Source organism: Prenolepis imparis, unplaced genomic scaffold (genome assembly GCF_030444845.1).
Source record: "Prenolepis imparis isolate NDT839.2.m4 unplaced genomic scaffold, iyPreImpa1.0 SCAF_7, whole genome shotgun sequence".
Classification (NCBI taxonomy): domain Eukaryota; kingdom Metazoa; phylum Arthropoda; class Insecta; order Hymenoptera; family Formicidae; genus Prenolepis; species Prenolepis imparis.
In genome coordinates, this window is record NW_028141165.1 from 1,981,538 (window position 1) to 2,004,603 (window position 23,066).

Here is a 23,066-nt window from a genome sequence, read left to right on the forward strand (position 1 = left end):
GACATATATTATAACATATCTTTAATATATCGAAACTGTTACAAATATAATTTATATTTAATGAGTAAAATTTTCAATAAATATCAATCGCCTGCTTTCTCTTTAGTTCAATAAAAATACAATGGATGCATTTTTTTAATTTTTGAAATCGCTCTATTTTTTGTCATATTTGTGAGATAGATTTATAATTAATAATTAACAAACAAAAGAGCAAAAAATGTGGAACGCTTCACGATTTTGCGTGTCATCCTTGCGCAGGGGCCATGCTAATCTTCTCTGTATCGTTCCAATTTTAGTATATGTACTGCCGAAGCAAGTACAAATGTACGGGTCGAAGAAATTCCTTATAAGCTAACATGAAATACAAATGTACATGCGAGAAACTAAAAGCAACACCGCCGCCTAGTGATAAAATCACGTACTACACTAGAGGAGCGAGAGAGAGAACAGCTGATTGACTTTCGTACTACATGGCGCGTTTGAATGGAAATTCGAATATATAGTCGTATTATTAAGAATTAGTAGAAGAAAAAAATAATACAAAATAATTATAATGAGGAGTAGTTGTACGTTTTAATTTAATTAAGACATATGCGCGATTGAAGTTGTACATTTACGATATAACCTATAACCTATGTTTTGTTTTTCTACTAGTATCACCAGTGCTAATATTTTATCATTCGACGTATACAATGGCCAAGTGCGCGTATTTTTTATCGCATAAAACGTCATTGGGATTCTGTCAGCCGAGACGTTTGAAATTTCTACGTGCAAGTAACCGGATATGGAATGCGACGCGAAAGTTTGCGGATGACAAGCCGGCTATTATTTTAGGGATCGAAACAAGCTGCGACGATACAGGATGCGGAATCGTGGACACCGCAGGAAAAATATTGGGCGAGGTGATAAACTCGCAGCATCTTACTCACTTAAAGTAATTGCGATTATCATATCTCGCGAGCTATACATGTATATTTGCAAGATCAACATGAGTTTGATACACATGTTTATTTTGCAGTTAAATAAAACATTAATCTGTTGATTAAGACTGTATTTAGTTATTTAGTAAATTATTTAGTTATTTAATTATTTATTTAAAATACGAATTTATTTCTGCGTGTACATACGTGTTATTTAAAAAAAAATTATAAGATTAATGACAATCTAAAGATTGTTTAGCAATAATCCATTTTTGATTGTATTCTTGTTTTTTCAGATATGGTGGCATAATACCTACAATCGCTAGCAACATGCACAGACAATGGATTACCGCAGTCTGCGAAGATGCACTAAGATCAGCGAATCTAAGGTTAAGAGATATAGATGCTATTGCAACCACAACTAAACCAGGTCTTCCTTTATCACTCGTCATTGGAAATACTTTTGGCAAATATCTCTCTAGGATCAGTAACAAGCCATACATACCGATACATCATATGGAAGCTCATGCTTTAACTGCACGGATGGAGCAGAAAGTACGTATATAAATACAATTATAATTGCATATAAAGCATATGTGCTGTACACAGCAAGAATTATTCATATAATATTTTATAGATAGATTTTCCTTACCTCGTTTTGCTCGTATCAGGTGGCCACAGCTTACTAGCAATTGTTGAAAATGTCGATCAATTTTACACGCTAGGTACTACATTGGATAATGCACCTGGCGAAGTTTTCGATAAGGTATATTTGCAAAGTTTGCTGCTTATATATTACATATTATAATTATTATAAACATATATTATACATATATACATATTATTATATGTATTATATTCCATTTCAATTATAAATTTTTTTATAAATTTGAAATCTGTTTCCAAAAGTTGTATGAGCAAAATTTTATAGAAGATACGCAAGACAAAAAAAATTTCTAACGCAATTTAATAACGATTTTAGATTGCTCGCAGACTTAAACTTGCGAATATATCAGAATTTTCGCATATGAGTGGTGGTCAAGCGATAGAAATTGCAGCGAGTAAAGCAACAGATCCGGAAAAATTTGTTTTTGAGCCTGTCATGACGGGAAAGAGAAATTGTCAATTTACTTTCGCGGGTATATTAAACAGAACTTTGAGATACATTCATAAACAAGAAGAGGAATTTGATATTGATGGTAGCACAATAATTCCCGATGTGTATAATCTCTGCGCTGCGCTACAAATATCCGCTGTAAAGCACATATGTCTCAGAACGCAAAGGGCAATGGAATTTATTAATAATTCAAATTTGATACCGCAGGAGAAACGAACTTTGGTATGTTGGTAAGACTATTTACATCAATTTTTGATTCGTTTTATATATTTATTTAAATGCAGGTAGTATCTGGCGGAGTGGCATGCAACAATTTCTTAGCGAAGGCTTTAGAAATTGTTTGCTCAGAAAAGAGTTTTAAATTCGTTAGAACTCCACCCCGATTGTGTAACGATAATGGTGTAATGATAGCATGGAACGGCGTCGAGAGGTGGACGGCAAATGTAGGTGTTATCCAAAATAGGGACGAAATTGAAATGGTAACTGTCGAGAAAAGGGCACCACTTGGGGAAAATTGGATCGAAAGAGTGCAAAATGCGGACATAAAATGTAAATTAGTAAAATTAAAGGGGCTTTATGATTAAACACCAATCGATATTCAATTTCAATCTCTCATTAAGACCTCTATATTTTCGAATAATTAATTAACAAACTGAGAAAAGAAAAAATTACTCCACTTTTAAAATTCGAAATCTTAGCACACTTTTGACAAGTCGTTATTAATAATAGAATCAATTTAATTGTTTTATAAAACATTTATTTTCATATGTTATACGAATCTATATAACAGTCGGTGTGCGTTCTTCGCTTTGCCGTTTTATCCTATCTATCAGCTGTGAGTCCAAGGAATCGCCATACTGAGCGATGTGTTTCCGTTCCTCATACATATCTAAGATATTTCGTATCTTTTCTTTAATTGTTTCTATCTCATTTTTATTTTTTGAAATTAAAGACACGGGTAAAATATCGTCGATTTGTATTATCTGCTCAGGCCGCATTTCCTCTGGACACGTAGCTACATAGTCAGATAAATCGTGCAATGCCAGTTTCATTTCTTCGAGGATACTATCAGCATTTTCAGTGTCCATTTTATTGATTATAATCATGGTTGGCATTTTTAATAGGTCCGGTTTGTAAAGCTCGATCTCCTTGTTTAGTAAAACCAGAGTTTCCAAACAAGATCTGTGCGTATGCTTGGGTGACAATTGAAAACCTTGTATATCTACGATGAACAAGAGCAGCTTCGTTCTTTCGAGATGCTTCAAGAATTTATGACCCATTCCAATATTCATATGCGCGCCCTCGATCAAACCTGGTAAGTCCGCAATAGTGAGTTGCCTAAGATCTTCATACTTTATGACCCCTAATCTGGGCCTTATAGTAGTAACTGTAACAAAATATACAATTGCAAACTCTGATCTCTGCCTCAAATATCAATAAGAAGGCAGGTTTCTTTGAGAAAAAGTAATGACACTGAATAAATTAGTAGGATAATACAGAAATGAGATCTTACAGGGATAACTAGCAATTTTAGGTTTAGCTTTTGAAACCGCAGCCAATAATGTGCTCTTGCCGGCATTAGGAAAGCCGACCAGCCCGACGTCGGCGATTAGCTTCAAGTCTAGTTTTATCGTCTGAGATTCTCCCTTCATTCCGCAATAACCTGTTTCTTCACAACCACCCATTCCACCTTTCGCTATCAGTAGTTTTGTCTTTTCCTCGTTTAACTCTCCTAAATTTTCAATGGAAAAAAAATAAGAAAATAAACGACGAACGCACAGAAAACGAATAAAGCTTGAAAAAAAATTATACTTACCTAATAATACTCCGTTCTGATTGTATACCGTAATGCCACATGGGACTGAAATATTTATGTCTTGACCAGGTGGACCTATAATTCCTTTGGCCGCACTGTCACTTCCCGAGTCTGCTTTGACCCGCTTCGTCTTCAACTTCTTGACAACGTTTTCTAGAGTCAGCCCATCTTTCGTAATGACGTACACGTTACCTCCTGCGCCTCCGATTCCACCGTAACGAGGTAATCCAGAACCACCAGTGCCTCCTCTGACATGAAGACGTAGTGTGTCGATGAAGTTGGAGCGTAGATATTTTCTAGGTAGCTATAAAAGCGAAACGTTTTCTTTTGAAAATATATAATAACACACTTCCTTTAAATATTAATTATTTAAATATTAACTCAAACGTTCCGTATAAACATAATTTAACTTAATTTAACTTCTTCACTTTACCTTTTTGACACAATCTAAAATCTGTGTCAAAAGTACCATTATAATAAGTGTTATGAGAAATACGTAATTCTCAAATTTTGTTTATTTATTTATTTATTTTTTTACGTTTTTACACTTGCGTGTCCTTCGACTTATTTAATTTTCTTTATTCATATAACATGTTATTTTACTGCGAGAGGTTAGGTCATTGTTGGACATTGGACATGCTGTATATTTATACGAGAGAAACTAACTTATCAACTGAAATTACCGATCAAAAATCACCGATTAGTTCGCAAGATGGCCATTAGATGGCATCTTAAGTCTTCATTTCGGCCCCGCCATTTAGTGCACAGTGCACACAACCTGAGGAAGTGTAACTATACTTTCCGGCAATGTCCCGCTGTCCCGCTTCGAGATATTTAGAAAAGAATACTTATTCAGGTTCAGACGCGATGGATTTCTTCGCTGGCTGGTCAAAATCCCTCCTAGGGAGGTGAGAGAGATCGGAAAACTACATTAGTAGATCTTACTAAAGGTACGTTGCTATTTCATTTCTGTAACGTCCATTTTGCAAAAAAAAAAACGATTTTTCCTTTCTGTTTCATTCTTTTTCTCAATAAAATGTTTCTTTTTATGTATTATTATTTAACATAATTCAAGTTAAGATTTAATATTTTCATAAATTTTATCTTCTCTCTGTATTTATAAATTTAATTCTTCTAACGATAAAATCTGTGATATATGTATATATAAACAAGTTGATAAAGGAATTCATATATGTAGCCAAGAAGCATTTTCTATACGGTAATCAGATAATATATTATAGCTTATTTATATTATTTAACCGCATGCTGCGGAATGAAACCACGTGATGCTGAAATAGACACGAAGGAAGTCACCGCTCATATGTCGCGGCATAAATATTTCATTGACGCAATCATATATCTATGATATACAAATTGCAATATTTATACCAAAACAGAGACGCGCTCTTTCTTTATCAAAATTACAGTATCTATATAAAAATTACATAAAAATGTAATATAAATTTTTTTTAGGGATAATATGAAAAAATCCGAGAATATTTAAACCAATTTTCGATAAAAATAATAAGTATAAAAATGAGAGAGCAAAGTAAAATAAATTTCTCTTCAACACACGTACATATATAGAGTATTAAAAATTATTTTGTTTATGTAAGCTAGACATAGTATGCGCCGTTGCCAGTTAAATTAGCTAAAGTTAACCGAAGTAGTTTAACTCTCTGACACTCTTTATCTCCTTCTATTTTGTGCTTCTAGAAAAAAGAATATAGACGCGGCCTTTCTTGTCCGAGGAAATGAGCCGCCAGTTCTCCAGGAGCCGATCGGACGGGCGATCCATATCCTAGGGTCAAGTGATACCAATTACTAGGAGGATTTCGCGGCGGATCAATTGGCGGCGTCGCCAAGGAGGCGGGGTAAGAGAATGGCCATCTCTTTCTCTCTCTGTCTCTCTCCCTCTTCTCGGCGGAGGCTCGTCTAAACGGCGAAGATGCACGTACGCGAAGCGTTAAAATTAAATCTAGCCAGAGACCGTCGACTACGACGTCCACGACGGCGACGTCGCGGCGAATCGACGCGTCCTCTAGCTCAGTCTCAAGAGCACACCCCGACTGCACGGATGCGTCCAGATTGCCAATCGATCTAGCATCCCACCCCGTCGCGACTCTTCCTCTCTTTTTCTCGCGAAGCATCTACCGAACCCCGGATAGTCACCGTCAATCGTCCGAGGATTCCTCGCGAGACGTCGGATTCGCGCGAACTCGAATCTCTATCGACCGCCTTCACCTGAGATCTTCGCCGAGGTAATCGTCCTTCGTCAAGATCCAAGTTTATGATTATCTCCCAAGCAGAATCTATAAGGATTGACGCTTGTGTCATACACTACATTTTATCATTATTCATTAAATTGTGTTTGATTTTTAATCGTAGAGCTTCTCGCTTTTCTCGTTACCTAACGCACGACATATAAGTCTCTTTCTTCGCTGAAATTATCTCACACAGCACGGACACTCATACTTTTAAATCCAAAGCTATTATGTGCAGGATTAGCTGGTAGGACGCTGTGCAGAATTTAAACGTCAATATCATTATTTGCCGTCCACATAACTAAATCCGCTCAAGAGAGAGAATGCTCGACTACGTAATCACCGAAGAACGCGTATTGTAAATTTTCTAATATTCTCTCTCGTCCGAGGTTTAAATTTTACGAGATTTTTACCGTGTGTGTCTCTCTCACTCTCTCTCTCCCTCGTTAATTATCATGACTCTATTTATACGGACTTATGTTAGAGATAGAAAATGTCCTTCGTCGTAATTTTTTTTTTCTTATACTCTAGAAAATATGATTACGCATACGAAAGTGACGGCAATGAATCTGAAATCGAACGCAAAATCGATCTAGCGAAATGATCGCCAGGTTTTTCGTCTCCTGATCGTTCTTGAATGGTCGTGGAACCAGAAGAAGAACACGCGGGCGCGAGGAGTGTGTGTCATCAGGTTACTAGCCTTGATCACCTGCCAAATACTTGACAGGGAAAGCGTACCGTTGTCGTTGCTACTCGTGCTAATTTTACGTACGACGCAGAAAATTACGAAAATTGACAGTAATGGAACGGGAGAACCCTCGTGATAATATCACGGGTTTGTTATTTATCGAGTATTTTTAATCGCGCGAATTCACTTGTCGAAAAATATATGTTAACATTGTAGTAGCCGCCTAATATGCAGACTTTTAGAGATACATTCGATAAAGATGCATGCAAATTTATCATTGTTTTTATAAATTTATACTCTCTCTTTTTTTCCTCTTTACACATACAAAAAAAATTAATAAATTTTATCTTCTCTCTGTATTTATAAATTTAATAATTCCTCTAATGATAAAATCTGTGATAAAAAATGTTTTTATATATAAATGAGATATATATATATATATTATATATATATATATTTTTATATATATTTTATATATTGAAAAAATCTATTTGATTCGGTTTAAAAAAAAAGGAAAAAAGAGAATTTAAAAAATTTATGAAAAATAAAAAAAATATATAAATCAAGAGTTGATCTTTATTTCTAATTGCGAATTTGCATGATGACAGATGGAACAGATGGAACGAGACGACGAGGATTTTGGCGATGGCTACATCGCGGAGTCGCACCCGCTGAGGCCGACGCATCTCACGATACCGCTCGGAGGACATTCGGATTCTCGTGCACCCAGTATCAGCAGCAGCGTCAGCGACCTCAATGTTCCGATCTACGCCAGGGAGACCACTATACCGCTCTCAGCGAGAAAGGTAAGGCTTTTATAGCTATATGTTCATCGAATGAGCGAAGAGTTTGTTGCTCTTGCGTGAGATTAAAATACACGCTCCGTAAGCAAACGTTATGCGATTTAAATGACATTAAAAAAATCGCGAAATTCATCGCAATAAAATATCGATAATGATGCGATTTTAATTTTATTTAACAATAAGTGAAGATATCCAAAGTATTCGCTCTCAACTAGTGTATTTCGATCTTTCTCAGAATTGAGTTTTATTTATTTATAACAGAGAAGATAGACACACAATTATACAAAATAATACGCATTTTGTGACGTGTGAAATGTTTTTTTTTTTTTTTTTTTTTTCGAGGGTGAAAATCCCTCTAATTTCATTAATTTACACTATTTCATCAGAAATACTATTTCATTAGAAAATACGTGTTTATTACATCAATATGTCATAGAAAGGCGCTTATACTCCTTTAGGCGCCAGACGAAATGCATATATATGTATATACATATATTTCGCACGGAGCGCCGAACCGAGAATTAGAAAGGAATATATCTGTATCGAAAAACGTTAGTGTTAGCGGGATAAACATCTTATATTTAGGACGATGTCGAAATCACGGTTTATTCGAGGCCAGGTGGGCGGACACCTTTCGCGCGCGCGCACATTTCGTGAACGCTGTAAATGCGGTGGAAGACCCGTGTGTCGGTTTAATTTTGTTGATCGGATGGCATCTCTCGTGTTCACGAAACACGTGTAACACGTTACACGCAAGATAGCACGCGTTTATAGCGCGCTACTTTAACGTGTAATCCATTAGAGCGTCGACGATCTATCTCCCTCTTGCATCAATATTAATTGCTTTCCATTTACATCAAAACTCAGATAAATCTCACTTCTGTCTTTCTTCAACATCCATGTTAAAGAAAGACAAAAGTGAGATTTATCTGAGCTTTGATGTAAATGGAAAGCACCTATTATCTCTGACTCGAAAAAACCTGACATTTCTCTGTCTCTTATTGATTGTCTGCGCAATTTATTCTTAGATTATCTACCTTAGATTAGCAGAAGGACATGTTATATCTGTATTTTTTGGGGGGGAAAAATCAACTCTAAAAAATATTCTATTATAATTAATAGCGTGAAATGAGAGGATAGCGGGTTTTTTTTTTTCAAACGAATAAGCTCGCGATTTCTCGCAGCTATACTTTGTCATCGAGGAAACATTCGTTAAACATTGTCAATTGTTTTAATAGATGTATAAACACGCGCTCGCGTACATTGCGTTCAGGAATTTTCCCGCCGTACACGTCGAAATGATTATCACGTCAGATTCTTGGCAAGGATTTGCATCGCGCGTAATTCTTCGCTATATAAAATAAATCTCTTACATTTTTTTTCTCTACACGTTCCTCTTCGAATTCGGTAACGTAATCATTTCGCGCGACATTATTTAACGCATCGATCGGGGGTAATTATCGGGGAATTTTCAACTAGATTTCCAGTTCTACATCCTCATCGTTCGCTGAGGATCTCGTGCAATTTTTTTTTAGCAATTTTCATTTATTAATTATGCTATTTTCACTTTTTCGCTCCTCGAAGGAGGAGAGATTGCACGATTGACCTCCAGAAATGAGATCGTAACTTAAGCGTCCACGAATCGTGTCACCGATATTGTTACGATCTCTAACTCATCTTACATCACGGTCGATTCGATCCCAACAACTGCGACCAATAATTTTAATAACCCCCATCGTTGCAATCAGTGGCGTAACTAACACATTCACGACTGGTGAAAAAATTTGCATTCCACTCTTTGCTTTCTCTTTCAAATAACGTTCTCCTATGTCTTGGATTATTTTGCGCTAACATTCCAACTTTATCTATCGCGAGTTTAATGCAAACATATAAAGCAATATAAAAAATTGTAGCCAATTGTCTTTTTCCGCGCGCACGTGACAAGTCCATTCTTTCCTTGTCATCTCTCCCTCTCTCTACTACTTTGTCTTTTTTATTTCGATCTTTTTTCCTTCCTTTTTTTCTCTTTCATCTTTCTATCGAGTTACGCCACTGGATGCAAGAAGACACAATCGACGAAGCTAGCCCGCGAATGATGACGCAATATACGGGGCGTGTTGTGTACGCGCCTGTTGTATTCGCGCGCATTTGACCCGAGTTTAATGGAATTCTAAGCATTCGATTAATATATGCCCCCATGTTGCGTATCTCGGCTAATTAAGCGATGCGTATCGCTCGAGAGATACGACGACATTGAGGCTCGATAAAATTTCCGCGCTAATCGCGCGCGAAGGTTATTATGCCGCTCATATACGTACGTACATATGCGTGTCGGATATGCGTGTACAACTTTGACAGAAATAGTCTCCGCGTACATCCGCGATATCACGCGTAATTATTCGCGGTTGCCCCCCGCCCCCTCCTCCTCCCCTCTGCGTTCTCAACAGGTGGATTCTCGCGATGACGTAAGCGAACGTATCGATCGAAACACCGGTTTCCAGGGACTTGTCAAGATATACGTTTTTGTACAACCAATATATTGTATATCATTTAAAAAAAATTTTTTTTTAATTTTACAGAGATTTCGTGGCGATTTTTGTTTGACTACATTAGTTATTGCGTCAGGTTGACCCGAGGTAGAGGAACGTAAGGTCGAAAATGATTCATCGAAAAGATTAGAATGCACCTTCGTTCTTGCAACTCACGCGACGACGTGAGACTGCTCTCGTCGTCGTGGCACCTTATTGGCCGACCTGGTGGGTGTGCGCGGAGGCGCGTAATCTGTCCTGTATCTCTTTCCGAGAGGCATCGTCTCGCCTTATCTGACTGAAAAACTGCGCCGAGACGTCTCGCTGCAACTGAACTGACACGAGAGATTATATTAGCCAGTGTGTTCACGCGTGCGCGGGTTCGCACGTAAAAATAGAAAATTATTACGTGCTCGTCGACGAAGTAATTTTACGCGGAAATAAAGATAGCCAACGCGATTGGCTCTTTTCGGTAGGCGTAATCTACGAAAATCTTGTCTATTTTCAATATCTAAAAATAATGAATATATTCCAGTTTGTTTTCATAAAATGAAAAGGAGATGGAAAATTTGCATTAAAAATGTAAAACAAATAGATTGAATAGATTTAGTAGGTTTGTCGATTTTAATTGAATTTTTTTTCTCACATCTACGATAATACTAATGTTAGATATTAATATTCTGATTATCTCTATTTATTTTGACGATTTTGATCATCTTGGAAACTGAGCTCCTCTTGACATTTCAAGTTTTTTAAGAAAAATTACACATGCATATTTAATCGTTTTATTAATCGATCAATTACTTATCTCAATTATGATCGTTTTCATTTGTTTACATTCATCCAATATAACAGATTGAAGGTAATAAAGAGATTATTCGATAGGTATATCGAGCATCGACGTCAATGGAGGCGTAAATATAATAAATTGCTAACTGAATTCAATTTTACTAGAATAGAGAGTCAAGTAGAAAAAAATAGAAAAACACATACAATAAATCTTTAAAAAAATTTTGTATCATTTAAAAAAAAGAAGTATATAATACAAATTTAATTTATTAAACAGACAAAACAATTTTTTTAGGATATATCTTTATAGCTCGAACTTATTCTTCGAGATAACTCTGCAATGTCACGATGCATTGCGTGCAATCGGTTTATTTGCAATTATGCGTGTCACACGACCGGGACTTGAGGAAGGGCATGTCATTTATTTTTTTTCTCTTCGAAGCGTCGCGCCAGCCGCAGCATCCGAGATAATAAGATAAATGTTCAGTTACACGTACATTTTAGTTTAGTTTAGTCAATGCGATGATATCGCATCTGGCCATGTGCCAGCTCTCGGTGTTCCGCAGACGTATGACGTCACTGGATGCTGGCGCGATCGGCGTGAATTTCTTTTCACGTGGAACGAGAGACACTCTTATATGTATACCTCTCGTTTTTATTCCCTCTATATATTTCCTCAAATTGGTAACACGAGTAATATCTTGTATCGCAAAGTAGCGTACATACTTTATATCCTCTTGCCAGAGAGACTCGGCAGCGGAAGAACTGATCGCTTCCGTATGTTTAATCTGTCTCTTATCAGCGAACGTACATATATATTGATAAGCCGTGCTTATGTAACACAGTTATAATATCGCCAATTATTATCAAGAGCGATCTTTTTTATCGAAACTGTTCCATCGCGAAAGAAAAAAAAAACATATTTTGTGTTACATCTTTACTCCTTGTTACATAATATACTTAATACATATAATGCATTTTCAAAAAGATGTATCCATCCAGAAGATATAACACACGAATGTTTTTGGCCAATTTGGAATTAAGCCAATTTTTAGTACTCGAAGAGAAGACGGGGGAAAGAAAATGAAAGTAGAAATGCAAATATTTTTCCTCGAGACATTAAAGAGAATTTTCTTAAATTTATCAGTGTTCCACCCCCATTCAAAATGATTAAATTCCCGCCTTTCGCGCGACGTCATTGTTTTAACGATCGGCCCGAAATCCGGTAAATGACGTAACCTCGATTCACCCGGCGTGCGCGGGAAGCTCTTCTCCCTCGAACAAGAGGGTGAGTTGCACAAGGGGGTGAAACGTTTGCGCGCCTGCGTCGCAAGAGCCGTCGACGCGCCAGCTGCGCCAACCCCTGTCCGTTGGAGGGTATTAAGGCGCACGAGGATCGAATCGAGCGCTCAGAATAGACGCATCCCTTCCGTGTCTCACCTGCGTCCCAGCGAGGTGAGTTCGCACATATTTCTACGTGTGACTTTCCGCCGAAAGAAAAAGAACGGAGACCAACGATCATACATGTGTCGCGGATTTCGTTACATTTTCGGCGCACGTGTTAACATAGAAACACTTCGACTTTCCCTTCGCTAGCTCGAGGGTCGGTTGCGTCCGTCACGGTTAGTATAATATCGTCGAGATCGATTTTATCCGCTCGAGTTTAGCAAAATTAGAAAAAAATGTCTGCCTCGTACAGAGTTCGGGCCAAATCAAGTTTCTCGGTGCTCGAGATCCGCCTTTACAGTCATCCGCATGTGTTCTCCGGATGTCGCACTGGAGAAATTTTGAAATATAGAGCTCGAACTCGAGTTTTCGTCTAAACTGCTTGTCAAGATTATACTGGTCTCGAATTCGAGGCTCGTTCAATGATTATCGAGCACTAGTTTCTTTCATAATATCGTCATATCGTGTGAATTCATGGCGAACGAAAGGTGTACCCGTTGACCTTTACGTTTGACCTTTGCCACGATCTTTCGACGGCGCTGGAACGAACATCGCGACTGTGAAATGAGTATGTTTTTTTATTTCTTAAAAAACAAGAGCCGCGACAAATAAAGTCCGAGACGAATAAATGGGAAAGCTGAATGTATTTTGTCGCGCATGCGGGACATGTTATATACTTCGTATGTATAATACTTCGTTACAGTTACATAACAGTTACATATCGTGTCGTTTAAATCTGATTCTATTACACGCAGCGTGCGTGACACAATTTCGTAAACAAAAAATCGTCAGGTGCTTTCCAGTTTACAAATCCACGATAATATCTTGCCATCGTAAACAAGGAATACGATCTGAGCGTAAAATTTTGTTTACAGGGGTAATTGCATTTCTATTGAAAATATAATAATATTGTATAAATGAAATTATCTTCGGTAGATTATAACAAGTGCATATTATCGCATAATTGTATTGTGATAAAACTTTAACCTTATATAAAATTTTATCTTGCATCCTACTGTGCGATTAGGTTGCTTAATTAAAGATCACATTTTTTAAATCGAATTCTCACAGATAAACACTTTTTTTTACATTGTTTATCTCTTTTGGAACGATAGTGCTATAATACGTAAATTTTTTTTACACATATCTTCTGTCATTATAGGGGTATCATTATAAGCCTATCTTTTCAAGATTTCTTTTTAAGCAAAAAGTGGCGTGAGAGTTGACGATACAGTAGATCAATAAGCTCTCGCATCACGGCGATTAATCCCGCGATTAACAAATATTTTGTTTAATATTTCGAATGATAGCATTATATTATTAAAGCGATATCACTTCAGAAGTAATCGGTAATATAAAGAAAGCATTAATTTCGAAGAGTATATTCAAATTAATCAATATCACCTCGCGCGCGAAGAGGATTTAAAATAATTATTCATATTTTTTTTCGAATTAAAGAAGATAAATTTTAAATCTTTATTTTTTTATATTAATTTTTTATAATTTCTTCTCTTTAAAACATTCAGCGACAGCAATTTCCAAGTCTCATCACGCACCCATGTTCAAATCGCGCTTAGTAAATGTTTCGCCTAATCGCTCGGATTTGCATAAAGTTGTTTAAAAGAAAAGAATAATAAAAGGACACAGGAACTTGGTTGCGTCATTCTGTTTCATTGACAATGCAATGACAGATGGAGTTTTCCGAATGGAATTTCACGTATGCATTAATGCGTCGAAAAAAAACATGTATATGAAATGTTCGTTTCTTACTTATTTCAACGAACATTTTGTGTAATAACACTTTTACTAAGATTGAGATCGTAATTTTATTTAATTCTATTAATTTTTCGGCAATATACATATATACCGGGTGTTCCATTTTAAAGGATCCACTCAAATATCTCAGAAACACTGCGTTAAATCGAAAAATGTTTCCTACAAAAGTTGTAGGGTTTCGAGGGGGACATAACATAGTAATATTCATATGACCTTGGGCGGCGCCTCCAAGGTCAAGTGAAGGTGAGAATGAATTTTTTAAATGGAAACCTATATTTTTTATTATAACATCTTTTTTTACTAATTAATTTGAACAACTTTTATCTGAAGCATTTTTTTATTTTCCTAATATTTTTTCTTCTTTTCAAAATTCATTCTCACCTTCATTTGACCTTGGAGGCGCCGCCCAAGGTCATATGAATATTACTATGTTATGTCCCCCTCGAAACCCTACAACTTTTGTAGGAAACATTTTTCGATTTAACGCAGTGTTTCTGAGATATTTGAGTGGATCCTTTAAAATGGAACACCCGGTATATATGTATATTGCCGAAAAATTAATAGAATTAAATAAAATTACGATCTCAATCTTAGTAAAAGTGTTATTACACAAAATGTTCGTTGAAATAAGTAAGAAACGAACATTTCATATACATGTTTTTTTTGGAGACGCCGCCCAAGGTCATATGAATATTACTATGTTATGTCCCCTTCGAAACCCTTTTGTAGGAAACATTTTTCGATTTAACGCAGTGTTTCTGACAATGAGATATTTGAGTGGGTTCTTTAAAATGGGACACCTGGTATATGTATATATAATTCGTTTGTTAAATTTCGTTACATTACAAGAATCCTAATTTATCTCCGAAAACAGAATAAGAATTTCCATATGAAACGAGTTTATATTATTGCAAAACTTATAACAGATCATTGCAAATTTATTACTATATTTATTTATTTATTTGTCTTTATAGATTTATTATTATATCAATTTGCAAAACACATTGTCTTAAAAATTCATATATCAAAATATCAAAATATACCACTTTTCAATCTTACCTGCGTCATGTTCACACTATCACTCTTATATGAATTCTTATTTATATTGCATCATACGCGTACAGCGATATAGATGACGTCCGTTCTCAATTGATGGATATTGCATTTTGCAAGACGCTTTGACGGATCATCGAAAGATACTTTTTATCGCCGCGAAACAGCTCTTATATTCGTTTACGAACTATATTGGATACTGGCGGTTTTTCGGGTCTCGTCGTATCTGTGCAAAAAAGATACCGCGCAAATATGTATGTACTTAACACAGCTTCCGCTTCTTAGAATTTTACTAACCAACTGTCTGTTTCCTGTTCTTTCAAGCTGCCTAAACAATGGGCGTGGAAAAGGAAAAGGTACGTTACACATCTAACAATAAAATCGTTCGTCGGAGGCGTAGAATCAAAAATTCAAACATGTCAATTCATATATTGAAATAATATAAGCATAAAACGTAAAATTAAGAGATTCCATATTTTTTTAAATTTCTTATTCATGTAGTACGACTCTGAAAGAGTAAAGAGCATTAAATTACAGAGTAAATTAAAGAGAGAGCGGATAGAGATTTAAAATGACGATAGTTCAGCTGGATATTTTAAGATCTTGAAAAAATTAAACTTGAGCTCGAAAGGGTTAAATTTAATTTTGTCAAAAAATTGAATTAATATTGCGCTGTGTTTTCTAAATGCAGTCTTGCACTTCCTACGCCTTCGTCGCTCGTGCACGTCACAAGATTGGTATAATTAAACATTTTCCTCTCTAGTCGAACGACGATATTCAGGAACAGGCGGCGACGCCAACGGCACTGGCCCCAGCCCCGAAGGTAATTCATCTTTCTCCGATGTTGATTCTCGAATATAGTCGTGTATTTGCGCGGTAAGTCGAGTAAACGATGTAGAAGAGACTTGACATTGTAAAGTTTCAAAATATTATGTGAAGAATACACTGAGAGCATTTTCTCTTAAGAATTTATCCTGAAAATCATGGTAATCGTGGGACAATATGGTATATGGAAAGAATTTTATGAGAATTTCTCTGATAATATAATAATATCTATCACAATGAAATATAAAACATGTTTGATTAATTATACTAAACTGCATAGTAAAATTAATCAAACGTATTTTATATTTTATTGTAATAGATATTATTATTTTTATTGTGATAAATATTAATCAAAGAAATTCTCATAAAATTCTTTCCACACCATATTGTCCCACGATTACCATGATTTTCAGGGTAAATTCTAAGAGAAAATTCTCTCTGTGTATTTTCAAATATCGTCGAATTTTATTCAATAAATTATTAGGATGGCTGACAAAATAATAATAATTCTTTTGAATTCGTTATGAATTGTGAAACAAGATATCTCTGTTTACGACTTATTAATTTATACATCGTTGTTATATAAAAAAAAATACGACCATGCTCGAGGATTAAAAAAATAATTAACGAGAGAGAATTATTTTATATTATATATATGATAAAATTTTCTCTCGTTTATTTATTTTTATACATATTCCAATAAATTCTTTTCCATCTTATAAAGTTACACGGTGTATCTTTGAGCGGTTATCCACCTTGTAAACCGTTCAAACGCGATAACCCTTTTTCTCGCTTGCTTACGAAATTACTTACGAAATAATCTCATCTTTTTTATCTTCCTTTTTTCGCATGCAGCCCCCGACGAGCGATAAGGACTGGGTAAGTACCAGGCAACATATAACGTTATTCGTCGTTACGAATCGACGCGTCTCGACGACGGAGGCGAATTATTATTTAATTAATGTCGAGTATGCATCGCGCGAGGAAAAATGCGCGCGTAAGTAACGCGCTGTTGTTGATGTCTCGCCAAAGTCATTGACTCGCAAATTATCGCGAGGTCTCGTCCCATTAGCGGAATGCTGTCGGATGTGTCAGTATAAGCGCGCGCGAGACTCACCCCTCCTGTCGTGTCTTGGGACTCTTGGGTACACAACACATGGACAGATATTTCAGATGTGTAAAAAACGCGTTTGTGTTGCGAGAGAGAGAGAAAGGCACGAAATAAAATATTAAGACGATAAGATAAGTATCTCTCCGCGGCGAGTATAATGCACCATTATGTGTTAAATTATCAATTACATGTGTCGTGATGGGGCAAACATAATAATTGAAATAATAATTCATTATGTATTCTCTCAGCCGCCGAAAGCGAGTTTAAACGCGATTCAAAGTCCACGAGAGATAACGTTCTATCACGGCAATGTGTTGAAATTTCGGTGATTAGAGAAATGGAGAAAAGGGGTAAAGGGGGGCAATATCATATCGGTCTCATGCGACAACTTGCCGGCGATAAAATGTTTTAGATTTTGGAGGCATAAATTAAATTTTTACGAAAGAAATATAATAGTGAAAATTTATTTATTTATTTATTTATTTATTTATTTATTTATTTAAACGGGAAACAAGTCCCTTTAGTATACAAAATACAGAAATATAGTTCGTAAGTAATCAACTAAGACAATAAAATTATAGACAATGTGTTGCGATAGAAGGTTAGTCTTCTTTCAACGCAGTATGCGTTTACAATATTTTTTTTTAACGTAAGCATTATTATTGACTGACAATAAACTTATATAACAAATTTTATAACAGTTAATAGATATGAGGATAGATTGTGCAGGTGATTAAATAGAACCTAATTGACAGATTTCAACTTTATTTTGACATAGATTGCGCCGCTTAAAAGGCGAGGTATTTAATTTTTTGAAGGATAAATTGACACCGAATAGCGTGTCTTGACACATCTACTCTTAGAAACGTTGAATTTTGTAGAACGCAATTTTTGATGACTCCTACTGTCAGGAATGACGAACACGTGCGTTTGTATCACCTATTTTCATGCAAATTAGATCGCACGTGTTTCGTCATCTCCAGCCTCCATATTGCGACAATTGATAATAATTGCCTTTAATAATAGTGAGCCATATCTGTCGAGACTTCGTATTGTATATTAATTACAATCCTTAATCATCGCGTTAGAAAAAAATAAGAATTTCTTGAAGAAGAAACTTTTTTAAATTAATTTTATCTTCATATCGCGATTTCTTATACTCAAAATTTATCTAATATTGATTCGGATTTATTAAAAAAAATAATGCGCGTACATTTATCTTTTTATATTTAATTCGACGAAAAATATATATTTTTTTTCAAATTTAAAAAAGAACGATGCGCAATCATTACACAAATTATTCAAAATGTTATTGATATATATCATCTTTATATTTGTGTAAGATAACACATCTGGCGCATTCTCTGTGTATATACTTACGTTTATATTATGAGACATCTTAATTAAAATAATCAGCATGTTTCATTCGGTATAAATATTTGCGACAACGCATTTTTGGATAATGATAAAGCATTGCTATTCAAATCTCAGGCGGATATCATTAAAAAAAAGTTTCCATCTCTCTCTTTCTCTCGATCGTACTTTGTATCTCTGAAAAATGCACAGGTGGGAGCCTTGCATCAGATTCATAAACTTTAATGAAGTTTCGTCGTGTTTTCGGAATGTCGGCGCGCGAGTAAAATTAACATATTTTATCTCGATAAACGATTTTATTTACAACCGCTCCGGCGTTTAACTCTTCGAATTATTATGCCGAGAGCGAGTGTGCGCCGTGTCGAAAAGCGAAACGAGGCTACCAAATGCTGTCCGGGGATAGAAGCGGTCCGCTTCAATGTGGCTTAATTGTAAAATTGACGCGTGACCGACAGTCATTAACGGGCCATGCGTCCGGTATCGTGTGTACACAGGCCGCTTAGAAGTGCGCTTAGAAATGCGCAAGTAAAGAGGGATAAGGTGCAAAACTGCTGCAAGATGCTCCACGTGTGTTTCCCATCTTATTTATTTATTTTTTTTTTTTCCGAGACGCGCGCGAATAGTGTTCGCTTAGGTTCATCAATATTCTGAAGAACTAAAACGAGGATGCTGCGGAATGAATGATCCGCAGATTTCTTCGGAATATTATGAATATTGTGAAGGTTCCCCTACGTAGGCGAGAATATTTTGAGAATAATCATATGACGGAGTTGTCAAATTCTTTAATCTAATTAAACAAAAATGTCTCGTCTCCGCTACTCGCTAATAATATGGTGCGCATCTCTCCCTATCTCTCTATCGCGCGATACCATATCGATTTGTGGCCGCAAAACACTCCTTTTTTCCGTAATACGAGAACATACGACTGCGATTACACCGTCTCGATATCCTTGCCTGTCGCGAATCGACGCGCAATTGGTTTTGCCCCCTTTGCTCCCTCGACGCACAAACTCGGATTCTTAGCGGCAGGGAAAATTAATTAATAGTCGGAAAAATTGGAGAACCACCAAAAAAAGTTTTATTTACGGTATACTTTATCGAGAAGAACTCTCGCTCTCGCCCGCTACTTTCGCCGATTCGCGAGACAGACGTTCGACTATCGAGACATCGCCGACGACTTTCGCATCTCGAACGCACCTCGGAGGGATCCGCTGTTATATTTTTTTTTTTTTTTTTTTTAGTGGAGCGATTCTCCCCTCCCCCGATGTCGAAGGGGTGCGTGGGACGGTGAAAGGTTCACCGCGTGTGTGTCGGAATATCCAGCTGGCGGTTCGTCCAATCGCGCTGTCGGGTTGTAACAGTCCAGAAGGGAGAGGGGACATCCTGGAGAGCGGGGCCTTTTGAAAATCGGCTTTGAATAGACCATCGCACGAATATCAGCGACAGTCGCGCGCGCTCGTGACCGTGACACGCAGGTCTCGTCGAGGTCACCGTCTAGGGTTCCTTCCTCGTTCGTACGAATCTTGCGGAGTTTGCCACCGCCGATATAAACCCTCCGGGAGAAAATATTTGTGCGAGAGAAACAGAGGTATCCGCGATCCCGAGAGAGAAAGAAAGAGATAGAGTGCGGACTGTTCGCTTCGACCAAGCATGCAGCTCAAGGTAAAGTTCTCTCGAGAGAAGACACATCTTGCTTTTTTTACGTCTTAAAAGTGTATACACGGCGCGTCTCGGAATAAACGGAGAAATTTTGATGGATCGAATTTTTTGGTACTCGACTTCCCAAGTTTCGATATTGCGCGCACAGTTTTAGTTGAACTTTGAATTAAAACTTTGCTATGAGATAAACACCGCTTAAAATTGAGAGAGGAATACGATTGCGTCATCTAGCTATTTCGGAAGTCTTGATTCGCGTGAGAAACATTTAATTTTTTAATTACTATCCCTTAAAAACCATAGTTCTTCATCATTTTCGTTCGAAAAGCAATATTGTATTTCACAGAATACGGCGAAACTGACTCGAATCGTTAAAGAAAAACGTAATATTTGTGTAAAAACAAATCATAAATATGCCTGTCATATCATCAAGGTTCCTTTAAAGGTTAATCTTGAATACGAGCGGCAAAACCGGATAAGAATATGTGCTTCAAATATTCGGGAGAACCGAAATAAAAATTTGCGAGAGAGAAGGTCAACTCTGGATATATTTTTGAATCTTCGATAAAACTTTAACAGTCGCTTTATTTTTAAGTTGAAAGTTGACATACGTAAAATATATGTCTGGAATATATCCGGGAGAAAAAAGATATTCTAAACAAATATATATTATATCCATAATTAAAAGAACACTCGGTAGAGTTTTGTAAAGTCAAACAGATCTCTCAAGTATGTTAATCGTATGATTTTTATTGATCGATTTCACCAAACACTCTGTCCATAACAATTTACTAAATTCTAGAAATTTGTCTTCTTCCTATGCATATGTGAGATAATATTGAGTAATAATAGAATAAAAGTAGTAGAGTATCATTTATTTTTTGTACATTACACGATGGGGGATTGCTTCCCTTAAAACAAATACATAATAGCATAATATATATAATGCTTAACTGACTGATATATACATATATAATTATATGTATATATAATATAAATAGTGACATGTAAAAATAGCGTGGAGGAAGGAAGGAATATCAGATCTTTTAATTTATGAACAATTACAAAGTACCGAATATATTTATACACAAATATTTATACGTCATGTCAAATATTTGTATACGATGATTATAACTGTCATTCTTTCTATAATTCTCTCTGTCATACTGTGACAAATGTTAGAAATTAGTCAGGGATAAGATTCTGACTTTAATCAACCATTTAATATATTTTTTTTCTTTGTTGCACTCATTCAGATTAAATCTGATATAATACAGAAATTATACAAATCTTTATTTCATGAATTTTAATCGCTGCTTGAGGCTTTATAAATGTGCTTTCACAAAATTTGCTTTTGATGTCCTTACGTTTCGAAAATATAATCGAGATTTTAATTTTAACAAAAACTTAATTAATAATTAATTTCTGACAAGACATAGAAATCTAACTACAAATCATATAATCGTAAATATTAGGGTGGGCATCTTTTGAAATTCTTTGTTAAAGTTGTGAATTATGAGAAAAATACAGAGGCAACACATGCATTTTCCCTTATAACTTCAATAATTACGACATATTTTAATACTTTCCCATTTTGCGTAATCGATATATTTTTTTTGCTTTATCATCAAATTATGCTGACAATGAGTATCGAAACAGCAGGTACGGCTGCAGTTCCTGTAGTTTCATACGTGTTAATACATATCAAGTTATGTTTAATATGCGTTGAAATATGCGGTGCAATCTAAGAAAAGCTGTAAAATATTTTATTAATTATATAGCGTGTATTTAACATTTTATTTAATCATATTGCAAATAAGACGTTAAATGGTCTCTATGTATTGAAAATTAAAAATGCAGTTCATGTAGTTTCACACGTGTTAATACATATAAAGTTATGTTTAATATGCGTTGAAATATGCGGTGCAATCTAAGAAAAGCTGTAAAATATTTTATTAATTATATAGCGTGTATTTAACATTTTATTTAATCATATTGCAAATAAGACGTTAAATGGTCTCTATGTATTAAAAATTAAAAATGTTTAAGTCCGACACGCTACGAAAATAGTTTTTGCACGACGATTGGCTACGATTCGATAATGATCAAAAACGGAGGAAGTGTCTCGTCAGTGCTCCTTGAACGCAATGTACGAGCAACGAGATCTGCTCCACTCGAAAGCTTCAATGAAAGCTCCGACAGTGAAGGCTATACGTTTACGCGCGGCATAAAATGTATGAAAAATTGTTCGGCGCAAAAATGGAATTCGATCTCGTTGGCCGTAATCGAACTACTTCGAAACATTGTTATTCGCGTGGAAGAAAATGCCGACATCAATCGAGTCCTTTGTCTACACGCGACATTTTTTTTTTTTTTTGCTTTAAGATATTCATAACACCTGGAAAGAGAATGGCTAACGTCGCTAAAGAGATTAGCGTCGCCTCGTCATCTTTGTGGAATTTTTTTTCACGTCTTTTAAGGAAAAAATTATGAGCCATTATCGTAATGCGCAGATGGTTATCGTTATTAAATCCTTACTATATATTTTACCGTATTACGTATATCGTATCGCGAGATCATCGCACGAGAGATATCCGCGTTTAACGTCTGTTATAAGATCTTCTCATCTCCGCGGCACGCATGTCTGTTTATCCTGCAGAGGATATCCGAAACATTTCGCGCTATTTTTTGATCAGAGGCAGTGAAGGTTAGATTAAAAAAATATTTTTCCTCAGAGTCAGAGAAGGTCGAATAAAAAAAAAAAAAACTGTCAGTTTCGTATTCATCAATCGACTTTGAGTTATGAGCTGAATTAAAGTGAAAGATCGTGAAGTATTAAACTTCAAAAATGTATAAAATATTCATTGAAATTTTTTATGGAATTTAAAATGAAAATTTTA

General features: G+C 35.8%; 3 protein-coding genes and 1 non-coding gene across 9 annotated transcripts in view; 2 read left to right on the forward strand and 2 right to left on the reverse strand.

The window, feature by feature from the left end:
* Positions 1–213: 213 nt before the first annotated feature.
* On the reverse strand, positions 214–320 carry LOC145939195 (U6 spliceosomal RNA). The gene has a single exon (XR_014425797.1). It is a non-coding gene; the product is annotated as a U6 spliceosomal RNA (small nuclear RNA).
* Positions 321–428: 108 nt separating this feature from the next.
* Tcs4 (Threonyl-carbamoyl synthesis 4) lies at positions 429–2,639 on the forward strand. The gene is made up of 6 exons (XM_083042195.1): positions 429–566; positions 655–934; positions 1,217–1,475; positions 1,558–1,686; positions 1,903–2,259; positions 2,322–2,639. The coding sequence occupies exons 1-6, from the start codon at positions 554–556 to the stop codon at positions 2,619–2,621; spliced, it is 1,338 nt and encodes a 445-aa protein (XP_082898321.1). The 5' UTR covers positions 429–553; the 3' UTR covers positions 2,622–2,639.
* Positions 2,640–2,654: 15 nt separating this feature from the next.
* On the reverse strand, positions 2,655–4,500 carry LOC145938504 (GTP-binding protein 10 homolog). Its single transcript, XM_083042196.1, has 4 exons — positions 4,287–4,500; positions 3,854–4,157; positions 3,551–3,769; positions 2,655–3,424 (listed from the first exon to the last, which is right to left on the reverse strand). The coding sequence occupies exons 1-4, from the start codon at positions 4,323–4,325 to the stop codon at positions 2,817–2,819; spliced, it is 1,170 nt and encodes a 389-aa protein (XP_082898322.1). The 5' UTR covers positions 4,326–4,500; the 3' UTR covers positions 2,655–2,816.
* Positions 4,015–23,066, forward strand: part of LOC145938502 (solute carrier family 2, facilitated glucose transporter member 1) — a 29,473-nt gene continuing 10,421 nt past the window's right edge. The window contains exons 1-4 of one of the 6 annotated variants that reach the window (XM_083042189.1): positions 4,015–4,153; positions 4,710–4,803; positions 5,570–5,727; positions 7,414–7,611. In XM_083042189.1, coding sequence (XP_082898315.1) covers positions 7,414–7,611 — 198 coding nt within the window. In that variant the 5' untranslated portion in view covers positions 4,015–4,153; positions 4,710–4,803; positions 5,570–5,727. Of the gene's footprint in view, positions 4,154–4,709; positions 4,804–5,569; positions 5,728–5,972; positions 6,115–7,413; positions 7,612–12,262; positions 12,381–12,441; positions 12,548–15,524; positions 15,557–15,963; positions 16,024–16,880; positions 16,905–19,943; positions 20,173–23,066 lie in introns of those variants that run through there. The other 5 variants (XM_083042191.1, XM_083042190.1, XM_083042192.1 and 2 more) reach the window with 5 other exon arrangements.